Source organism: Sinocyclocheilus rhinocerous, unplaced genomic scaffold (assembly GCF_001515625.1).
Source record: "Sinocyclocheilus rhinocerous isolate Xijiao unplaced genomic scaffold, SAMN03320098_v1.1 scaffold754, whole genome shotgun sequence".
NCBI lineage: Eukaryota > Metazoa > Chordata > Actinopteri > Cypriniformes > Cyprinidae > Sinocyclocheilus > Sinocyclocheilus rhinocerous.
Genome location: NW_015658045.1, coordinates 118912 through 130127, shown reverse-complemented (window position 1 = coordinate 130127; position 11216 = coordinate 118912). Strand labels below are relative to the sequence as shown.

The 11216-nt window shown below is 36.2% G+C and overlaps 2 protein-coding genes across 4 annotated transcripts in view; one reads left to right on the top strand and one right to left on the bottom strand.

Moving 5' to 3' along the window:
• The window catches only part of LOC107722034 (protein CDV3 homolog), a 17667-nt gene extending 14222 nt beyond the window's left edge, over positions 1-3445 (top strand). For both annotated transcript variants that reach the window (XM_016530263.1, XM_016530262.1), the window contains exon 5: positions 3256-3445. In XM_016530263.1, the coding sequence (XP_016385749.1) occupies positions 3256-3382 (127 nt within the window). In that variant the 3' untranslated portion in view covers positions 3383-3445. The remainder of the gene's footprint in view (positions 1-3255) is intronic.
• The window catches only part of LOC107722032 (vacuolar protein sorting-associated protein 41 homolog), a 32250-nt gene continuing 24478 nt past the window's right edge, over positions 3445-11216 (bottom strand). For both annotated transcript variants that reach the window (XM_016530261.1, XM_016530260.1), the window contains exons 12-29: positions 10643-10772; positions 10415-10530; positions 10257-10313; positions 10080-10141; positions 9892-9973; positions 9036-9128; positions 8751-8878; positions 8498-8642; positions 8229-8270; positions 8092-8142; positions 7853-7990; positions 7492-7546; positions 7195-7335; positions 6964-7100; positions 6743-6842; positions 6586-6630; positions 5256-5335; positions 3445-4974 (exon numbers count right to left, since the gene is read on the bottom strand). In XM_016530261.1, the coding sequence (XP_016385747.1) occupies positions 4894-4974; positions 5256-5335; positions 6586-6630; positions 6743-6842; positions 6964-7100; positions 7195-7335; positions 7492-7546; positions 7853-7990; positions 8092-8142; positions 8229-8270; positions 8498-8642; positions 8751-8878; positions 9036-9128; positions 9892-9973; positions 10080-10141; positions 10257-10313; positions 10415-10530; positions 10643-10772 (1683 nt within the window). In that variant the 3' untranslated portion in view covers positions 3445-4893. The remainder of the gene's footprint in view (positions 4975-5255; positions 5336-6585; positions 6631-6742; positions 6843-6963; positions 7101-7194; positions 7336-7491; positions 7547-7852; positions 7991-8091; positions 8143-8228; positions 8271-8497; positions 8643-8750; positions 8879-9035; positions 9129-9891; positions 9974-10079; positions 10142-10256; positions 10314-10414; positions 10531-10642; positions 10773-11216) is intronic.

Below are 11216 nucleotides of genomic sequence, written 5' to 3'. Positions count from 1 at the left end.
GTGCTGTGATTGGTTAGCTGGGCCAGTGTGTGCTGTGATTGGTTTGTTGGGCCGGTGTGTGCTGTGATTGGTTAGCTGGGCCGGTGTGTGCTGTGATTGGTTAGCTGGGCCGGTGTGTGCTGTGATTGGTTAGCTGGGCCGGTGTGTGCTGTGATTGGTTAGCTGGGCCGGTGTGTGCTGTGATTGGTTAGCTGGGCCGGTGTGTGCTGTGATTGGTTAGCTGGGCCGGTGTGTGCTGTGATTGGTTAGCTGGGCCGGTGTGTGTTGTGATTGGTTAGCTGGGCCAGTGTGTGTTGTGATTGGCTGCACTTGGCGCCTGGTCGGGAAATGTCATGCCCCTTACCATAGCCGCCTGCGAGCTTCAGTGTAAATATTGCGTCAAAATCAAATCAATTTGAGCGCGATTTAAACCCGGATGATTGTAACCACTCTAAGTTTGTCTGCCTTGGGAAAGCTAGAGTGTCTCCGACATAGTGATAACACTCATTGCCTTCTCTAGTGCAACTCAACCAGGTCTCGTCCCATTCGGAGAGAACGTAGTTAGAATGTCCCTAAAATTCAAGATATGGGGCAAAAATGCCTGTTTAAGTTTTTGTCTCATATTTACGTCATATAGTTAAAGGGGTCCTATTATGCTCTTTTACAAAGTCTTGATTTTGTTTTGGGGGTGTACTAGAACAGGCTCTCATACTAGGTTGTTTGAAAAACACATTATTTTTCACATATTTTACATTATTACAACACCTCTCTCCCCAGTCTGGCATAACGAGTCGTTCGTTGTAGTTTTTGAAAAATTATTTCTGTTAAATAAAATATCTCCTTTTGAAGTGGACTTTGAGCTTTGTAACTCTGCAGATCTTTTTTATGCTCAAACAGCAACATTACAGACTAACTAAAGTTGAAAAAGTGAAAAAGCATAATAGGACCCCTTTAAGCAATATCACACAAGCAATAAGTGCAATATCACATGAGTGCAAATACTGATCTTATACAACAGTTCAGTAAGAAATTAATATTGTGTAATTTTAGACACAATGTTGTCTGTTTTGCTCAATTTTGCCAACGAAAATATAGACAAAGCAGAACTGTTCGTCTCCGGGCAACACACAGCGGCATTTCATTTCTTAATCCACGTTTTGAACGAATTGGGTGAACCATTTGGCGTGTTGAACCATTGGCCATAAGCAGCTTTCACACAGGACGCGGAAAGCGCAGCGCTGTGCTATGAAACCCATTCATTTCAATAGCTTGCGCTGCGCAAGGACGGTTTGTTGCTGCGTCGACCAAAGCGCACACGCAGCAGAGCGCACATGGGTGAGCTTGCGCGCGCCGCGGTCAAAGTTAAAAATTGTTCAACTTTGCTGCTGCGCTCTGTGACGATTATCCACGCGGCCAATAGAAACGGGGCATCCAAATAGAACTCCCGGTAAAAGTTTTGAAAACTCCGCCTATTTCGCTCTGGCCAGCGTAGCGCAAATCGCTTTGTATCTTAAGGGCTGTGCTGAACCCAGCGGCTAGCACAGCGCATGCCGCGTCCTGTGTGAAAGGGCCAATAGGCGCGTTGGATTTGAAGCGGCGCTACACAGAGCGATTGGTGTATGACATCAAAGTACCGCGAGAGCTATAGAGAGCAGACGGCTCCTTATGCTTTTGAATCGCTCTCGCGGTACTTTGATGTCATACACTAATCGCTCTAAGGAGCCGTCTGCTCTCTATAGCTCTTGCGGTACTTTGATGTCACACCGATTGATCTGATGGTGATGATCCGCTTCAAGTCGAACAAGCCTAATGATTCAATGGACCATACATAAAGAGAACCATTTAGGCCCTGTCCCAAATGGAACACTGCATGTGCACTTGTGGTCTTACGGTTCACATGTCGTGCCTAAAAATGCGTGGAAAATGCTAGGAGCGCCGCTTTCTGCTTTTTTCCAAAGCATTCGGGCGCTGCATAGAGGACCTACAATAATGTACAGTATTTGAAAAATAATGTGTTTTTTGAACATTAAAGCATGTCAACATATTCTGTTACACCAAATACACAAAATAATGATCTTTAAAATAGCATCATATGACCCCTTTAATCATTAAGACATTTACCACTACCTACTGGCAGTTTTAGTTTATTATTTGGAGTATCATTTCATTAAAAAAATTATTTCATATTTCCATAGTAATAATAATACAATTAATAAAATGAATTATTAAAGGTATAGTTCACCTACCCAAAAATGACAATTGTGTCATCATTTACTCACCCTCATGGTCCAAAAGAGTATAAATGTTATTTAACAAAATATTTCTTGCTGAAGCTACTTTTGTAATGTCTGTTTGATGCTTTACACAACAATGACTTTAATTGATCTTTTGGGAGTTTATCAGCCAAATTTGATGTGCGATTAATTTGCGATTAATTAATTGCCTCATCATGTAATTAATTAGATTAAAAAAATTTATTTCTTACCAGCCCTACTAAAAAGTTATTCAGAATAATAATAAATGCTATAATAGTATAAAAATAATACTAAAATAACCAAACTGCCAAAATGTGCAGGAAATGGATAGATCTGGAATTTTCTTTTAGTGTCATCCTGTATGCAGGAGTTTAAAAAGTACAAAGTTTTTAATATGCCATGTTTCAAAAAGTACAATTACTTTTAGATTTTGAGTCTTGAAAATGTATTTTGGTGTAGTTTTTGTTTAGTTGTCTTGTAGTAAACTACCATTTGAAACACTTGTTGCTGCATACTATTTGTCAATTGTGTTTTCTTGCAATTATAATAACAATAATAATAATAATATGCTATTTATAACAGTGGTTCTCAACCAAGGGGCTTTGAAACATTAGCAAACTTCCAATGGGGTCACAGAATGACTTATTATTATTTTTATTTATTATTATTTATAAAAAATTATAAATGCTAAAATGTAATGAAGTTGCAACTACAGTTCTTAAAACTTCCGGAATCACAAAATGAATTGGGGTCATCCAATTTAATGAATTTTATTAACCTACTATGTGTTAATAAAACAAGTTTAAATTTAGTTTAAAGTTTAAAGCTGCTTAGCTTTGCATTTATTTATAATTACAACTGAAAAACTGCAATAAATATTTTATCCTGTATAAGGGGCCCTTTGATCATTGTGCTGGACAGTGGAGGGCCTATTGGTTCATAATATATACATACTGTACAGTTGCTAGTATTCCATTCTGGACATAACCAATCCTGCATACTGGTTGTTTTGGTGTTGTAGGGACAGAGAGATGGAGAATACTTTCGAGGTGGTCAAGCATAAGAGCCGGGTGAGAGAAGGTGAAGGCCCGGGCTCCATGCAGCAACTACAGTTAGATAATCAGTATGCCATCCTGGGGGACAAATAAAAGCCATCTCCCCCTCCCCCCCCAAGCCTACCGCCAATGGTAAAGTAAGACTTGCAGGGGGAAAATTAAAAATAAAAAAAAAAAAAAAAAAAAAAAAAACTGCGGAGGTTTTTTTTTTCCTTCGCTACATCAGTATAGCTCCCAAATCATTGGGAGCTATACTGCCAATAGTATTTTTTTTTTTTCTTGCATCGTGATGACAGAAAGCTGGGAGTTTTGGATTTGGGCACTAGAGAGTGGAGACTACCTCAGTTACATATCTGCGGTTACCATGTCGACCAGGTCCTGGGCTATGATTGGCTGCAGGAATTAACACCAGTCCGGCCAAAAAGGGAGTGACTCAGTGTTTCGATCTTAAACTTAAATTCTATTTTTTTTCTCCCTTCACCATTTTGCAAGATCTGTCGACACGGGTGTTAAGTCTTCAAATTTACTTTTTGAAGTGGCCTTACTGTGGGGGAAAAAAAAAAAAAAAAAGATATGAAAGTGATGGGAGAGAAATATATATATATATATATTTAGAGAATGTGTTAAAATAGTGTTTTGGATGGCACTTCCTGGTCGTTTTGCAGATAAAGCCTGCTTGATGTGATTCTTGCCACTCTGAGGAGTAAAAACCACCTCCGTATCCCTCTGTGAGAATGTAGTTCTACGCTAGTTTGTCAACATATTGCGAATGATGGATTTTCTCTAACAATGTCCCTTTAATCCTTTCATCCCTGTTCCTCTCCTCATTTTATTTGATTCCATGATGATTGACAAACCATTATTAAAGCTTAACCTTTCTAATCTCATATCATGTTTGTGGTTTGATGTGTATTTTTGTAGCTCTGGCCTGTAGAAGGCGCTGCAGTCGTTGCAATGAATAGTTGGCCATGTCAAATGAGTTCCAGCTTGTGTAGCCATTTTGCAGTGTTAAACTTTCCACATTTAGTTGGCAAATAGCAATCCAGCTATTCTGATTGTACCTTAAAACCTCTCAGACTCACCATGTTTTTCTTTTGACTGGACAAAAACTGCTGGGCTGTTTGCTCTTATTCCAGCAGTTGAGGCCGGGTAGTGTATTAAAACTGTGGTTTTGTATATATTTCGCAGAATTTTGTGCCGTATTATTGCAGTATATATGACATATTTATATATGATAAATATATATATGACAAGTTTAGCCTTAAAAAAACAGACATTTTGCATTCATCTGAATGACACTGTAAAATGTTCCTGATGGTGTCTGTTCATACAAGCTCCTTTCATAAATATAATTAGTAATCAAAGTTTTCTTAATGAAAAAAGATTTTAGGGGGAAAAAAACAGTGATGATGCACTACTGTACATGGCTAGTTTGGAACATTGTGGCAACAGACTTCAACAGATTACGGGAGTGCTTTATTGGCGCTTTTGTGAAACAAAATCTAGCAATCACAAGCTTGCATTAATAAAAACTGTTAGTAAAGGGAAAATTATTTCATTTGTAACAGGTTCTAATTGTATAACTGTTATTCTACTTGTAGAAATTATTTCTTCATCTCCAGTATGCCACTGCCCGGTCCTCTCCGCTTTGCACTGCAGATGTTACAATACTGGATTCCTGGGAGCTGTCAGAGGACATAAAATGCAAAACTTTCATAGTACAAAAATTAAACATTTCTCTTTTTTTAAGATAAAGGGTCAAAGTTTGAATGCAGCAGGCGGATTCAAATGTGAAGTGTGTCATTTCTGTATCTCTAGCATCAATAAATGCCATTGGTTGAGTCATTACTGGTCAGAATGCTAGCAACACAACATGGATTGTGCAACTTGTCATACAAATACAAATGTCTTATAGTTGTTTCTGCATAAAAAGCAGTTTTATATATAAAGATTACAGAAGACTTACGTTCCCAGGGGACGGTAGACACTCCTTGTGGAACATGTGTCTGCAGTGAAACACCACCACACCGAATGCCTGAGCAGTGTCTTGATGGTGGAAAAATAAGAATTAAAATAACGATTGGGTGACAGCCCTTTTTTACTTGTATATTGTACACATTGTCAAAATTTACACACACATATATACACTACCGTTCAAAAGTTTGGGATCAGAAAATTTATTATGTTTTTTAAATGAGTTTCTTATGCTCATCAAGGCTGCATTTATTTGATCAAAAATACAGGAAAAAAATGTAATATTGTGAAATATTATTACGATGTAAAATAACGTTTTTCTATTTTGATATACATTAGAATCTAAGTTATTCCTGTGATGCAAAGCTGAATTTTCTGTCTCATTACTCCAGTCTTCAGTGTCACATGATCCTTCAGAAATCATTCTAATATAACAGTGTTGAAACTGTTGTGCTGCTTAATATTTATTTGGAACCTGTGAAACTTTTTTCAGGATTCTTAGAAATAGAAATCTTTTCTAACAATATACACTACCGTTCAAAAGTTTGGGGTCAGTACATTTTTATTCTTTTTTTGAAAGAAATTAAAATAAGAAGAAGTGATAGCAAATATTTATATTGTGAGAAAAGATTTATATTTTGAATAAATGCTGTACTTTTTAACTTTTTATTCATCAAAGAATCCTGAAAAAAGTATCGCAGTTTTCAAAAAAATATTTGGCAGCACAACTTTTTCACAACAATGCCAACATTGATAATTCTAATAATAAATCCGCATATCAGAATGATTTCTTAAGGATCATGTGACACTTTAGACCGGAGTAATGGCTGATGGAAATTCAGCTTTGCATCACAGAAATAAATTCTATTTTAAAGGATATTAAAATAGAAACCATTATTTTATATTGTAATAACATTTTGCAAGATTACGGGTTTTTTTTCTTCTGTATTTTTGATCAAATAAATGCAGCCTTGATAAGCATAAGATACTTCTTTAAAAAAACATTACAAGTCTTACTGATCCCAAACTTTTGAACGGTAGTGTGTATAGCTCTCTCTCTCTCTCTCTCTCTATATATATATCTATCTCTCTCTCTCTCTATATATATCTCTCTCTCTCTCTCTCTATATATATATATATATACACACACACACACACAACTTGCATTAATTTTCAAGAAATAAAATAGTTTTATACATTTTCCTATTTTTTTTTATACATTTGTATTTTTTATTTTATTTCTTTATATTTCTCCATATATTTTATGTGTGGGTGTGAGTTCATGTACACAAACTGACACATTAAAAGTAACCAAGGTGTACCTGATGGTAGAATAGGAGTGTGGCAGGATTCACAGATGTTTTCTTCTATGAGAAATGGAAGCAAGATAATTTTTGCAGCATTTCTAGTAAACAAAATAGCTGCTGCTTTGCCCTGATATTTTGTCCAAGATGACTGGAAGACAAAACATTTGTTTACCATCCACCCGCACTCCTCTCTTCTGCGTCCTGTGCATCTTCTGTAGAAGAGACAGTGAATCTGCAACAAGGATCTTCTTACAGCCCTCTCTCAGTAAGATCTACAGGACAAACATCAAGATGTTCTGAACACAAAATGATCAAGCAAATGCAGGATAAGCATCTAGTTATATCAGTACTCTAGCCAGAATGAAATGTTGGTTTAACCGGCAGTGATCACACCTGTAGATTGTAGTCCTGTAGGATCTTGACCAGCGAGTCTCTGAGGTTAGGAATCTCCATCCCTTCTTTAATGCGGTGAATGAGCAGGATGGGGTCCACATGGGTTCCGATGTTATTCAAGAGGCCTGTGATAAACGCTAGAGTGAAGAAAACAAACGAGAAATATTATTAATATTGTAAATTAATACGTTTATTAGCAGAAAGAGCTTGCTGTAGAGTCAGGTCTCGTACGTGGTTTGTCTATAGAGTAAGAGATGAGATCCTCCCAGAGTTCTCTGTCATCCTGCTCTTTAGCAAACTCAATGGCTTTGTCCACATCCGCCAGCTCCTCCATGATCATCTGCAGGGCACGTCTGCAGTTTCCCATACGACCTGACAGGAAAAAAAGCATTCATCAGAAGCACTACAGTTGAACATTTTACACACAGTGACCTCTCCTCTGATGCACTGGATCAATTACTGTAAAGAACTATACAGTTCGTTCAATATCTATGACAGAAATGCGCAGATTCATGATTCAAAACTCACTGAGCAGGAAGACCGTCTCTTCTACAAAGTGCCTCTGCTGACAGATTTCCAGAGCCTGAAAGACACAGCAACTGTTTGTGGAGCATTTGGTTTTGATAAACTTTTATACAGTATTATAAAATATATAATCGCCTTAACATCACCTCTTCATCGTTGAATTAAATGATTGTATGTATTAAATGCATTGTATTTCATTTTATCGAAATGCTTTTGAAACAAGTCTCTTATGCTCACTAGGCTGTATTTATTTGATCAAAATACAGTGAAAACTGTGTATGTAATGTATGATTAAATCAACGTAAAGAACTTGCCTAATTAATGCATTATTTTCTGTTTAATGTGACACAAATTTGATACAAACCTTCTCTAGTGGACAGTGCATGCTCTCTCTGAGGAAGGGCAGTAAGTTGGGCCGGTCAAACTCGGCATACAAACTGATCTGCCTCTCATGGTACTTCTGTCCCTTATGGTGGTCCCGCTTAAACAGCTTATGTAAATACTGAGGAGAAACAGGCAAAAAGAAGTTAAGCATTCAATGTTGACTACAGCTGGATCCCTCAGACACATCTGCATGATTTAAACAGCCCGTATTCAACATACCACATGTAACAGCTCAGGTCTGTCTTTTAATTCCTCCACCACTTTGTCCATCTGAGGGAGAGAAACACACGTGTTCATCTGTGCAGAGAGTTTGGGAGGGTTTAATCAAAAGACTGAGGCCACTGCACTGAACTCACCGATATCTTATCTTCATTATCCAGCAGCATGTCAACAGCTTTCTGAAAGGAAAAAAAAAAGAGCGATAACAAAGAGGCAGACATATCCTTTACATATCCTTCTGTGACTATTACTACTATACTGTGACATTCTTCCAAAGTCATCTATAATATATCTCATCAGCAAAAGAATCCATAACTTCCTGAATTTATGCACTTGACAAGTTTTTTGCATTAAGTTCTAAAACAGAGGTCCTCAATAAGGCCAAAGGAAAAAATAGATGGTTCACCTCTTTGTCGAAATCCATGAGCAGGACAATCTTGTCCTTGATGGCGGAGAATAGGTTGTGTTTGTGAATGAGCTGGTAAACATCTTTGTGTCTCAGTTTCAGGTAGATCTCCAGAGCACGATCATAACGCTGATCATACGTGTAGCTGCATACACACATATAAGACCAGTCTAACTTGTGTGCAGAGCTGCTTTTAAAATGATGTTACAAGCTTTTCATTTACAGTAATGATGAACTGGCAGCATTCACTCACAGTTCGGCCAGTGTGGTGAGAAGCATGCTGTTGGTGGGGTCCTTCTTCAGGTGTTCATTCACTGCCTGAACTATAGCCATGTTGTTATACAGCTCTCCCGGCCACTCACGAATCAGTGTGGCAAAACCCTGTGTGAGAAACAACAAAAGGAATTCCCTTCTTCCATAAAGGTTGTTGTTGTGATGCATTCACAATTTGAAACCTTACTGTTATGGTCTATCTAACAGGCTACCATCTAGTTCATGCAATTGAACAAAAAAAAAAAGTTTAATGGAAAACACATACCTCATAGTCAGTCTTGAGGAACTCATGAAGTATCATCTCATAAATTGCTGGTCGAAGACGAAGGTCTCCTCTTGGTAAGTACTGACTGATGGCCTGGGAGGAAGATGAATGTAGTGGGTAGTTAACAAACAGCATTTGTACAATGCTAAAATGAAAGATTTTAGGTTAAACTGATATTTTTGATGCATTATTATTTCTTAAAAATATTAATATTAAAAAATATATATATATATACATATATTAAAATGCGACTCATTTCTCACAACTTTGTCAAAAGTGATAATTCATAATAATAGCTTGATATTATTATTATTATTATTATATTACAAAATCATCATAATAAAGATCACACTAATATTCATTAAAAAATGTACATTATATTTTATCATTGTATATTAAAATGCGACTCATTTCTCACAACTTTGTCAAAAGTGATAATTCATAATAATAGCTTGATATTATTATTATTATTATTATATTACAAAATCATCATAATAAAGATCACACTAATATTCATAAAAAAATGTACATTATATTTTATCATTGCTTAATTGTTTTAATATATTATTCATATATTTTATATAATACATGTTGTTAATTAATACAATAATTTTATTATTAATATTTTATTAAGTTATAAAAATATATATTGTATAAATTATAATAAAAACAACAACAATAAAAACATCACACTGACTTACTACTATTATTAATAACAATTATTTTGAATAATAATGACAAAAATAATAATAGGTATCCTCATTAACATTATACTACTATTTACTATACAAGTCCTGCAGGGTGGCAAATAATTATTATTTAAAAAAAAAAATGAAATCAAAATTTGCAGACTCACTTTCAACTGTCCAATGGTTTTGAATCTGTACACTTCATTCTCCCAGAGATCCATGTTCTTTCCAAGCACTTTTTGACACTTTCTGTCAATAAGGAATACACAGAGAGAAATGGGGCGTTTATCAAGGCTTTCATTCATATTTTTAAATGGTTAACAGATCAATAAATCAGAGGGTTGATGTCCTGTACCTGGCAGCTGCATCATAATCTCCTCTCTCCACCAGATGATTGATGTACGCCATTCCAATTTTCTATTCACAGAGCACAGACAGGAAGCAGCCACACTGTGATTCCAGGTTATTATCTGAGAGCGTTATAATAACTAAGACTAGCTTTCTCCAGATTGCATCATTCATTTGTTTTCACCTGTACATCATGCCGTTTAATGTTTTTGAAGCTGATCTCTGCAGCCATCAGTGCTTCCTGTGCAAAACATCCGAATCAAATCAGAAATCATTAAGTACAACTCAAATTTTCAAATGTTATGATGATATAAATGCTTCCTTAGACTGCTGAACACGTACCTCATATTTCTTCTTCTCCAGAAGCCAGTCAATGTGGTCGTCCTGGTCTCTTTCTTTAGCCACTACAATGTCTTTAGGGCTGATGATGTAGAACAGAGACTCTCCCTCAGAGTGTTCTGGAATCACATCAAAGATTTAAAATGATGATTATATAATCCAAATGTGAATTTTACTGATTTGTATCCCTCTGCGTATTCTAGTTGTTCATTCATCCTGTTGTCATCATACCGAGCCTGTAGTCCCTGCACTGGTTCTCCTGGAAGTTGCGTACAGTGAGAGCGTCTGATGAAATCTCCTCACAGCCCTCAGCTAATGGCTGGATGATGTCTAAACGAGGCCGTGTTCTGAACTCCTCCTCCTGTGACAAACAGAGTTATATTTATTAATATGTACATTCTACGCTCACAGTAATACAAAACAAAAGGTTTCTAATAAGATACTTTGTATCTAAAGCAGCTGTTCTCAACATTTTTTGACTCTGAGGCTCCCTATCGCCAAAGACATTGTTTGATATTTCTGGTACTTCTGCTGCAGTGACAAAGCTGCTTTTTTCAACCTTTTTTATTTACAGAAACTAGCAGCGGCAATACATTAAAATATTTATAAATCATTAAATCCAATACTTCTATAGATTTATGAGACTTTTATAGTAGTTTGTGATAACTGGGATTTTATTTTAAAACATATTTTGTACTCACAAACATTAATTTTTACCCAATAAAATCTTTTTGAGCTTGACATAACTTTATAGAAATTTGGGTAACACTTTATAATAACTTTCATTTATAAATCATTATATATA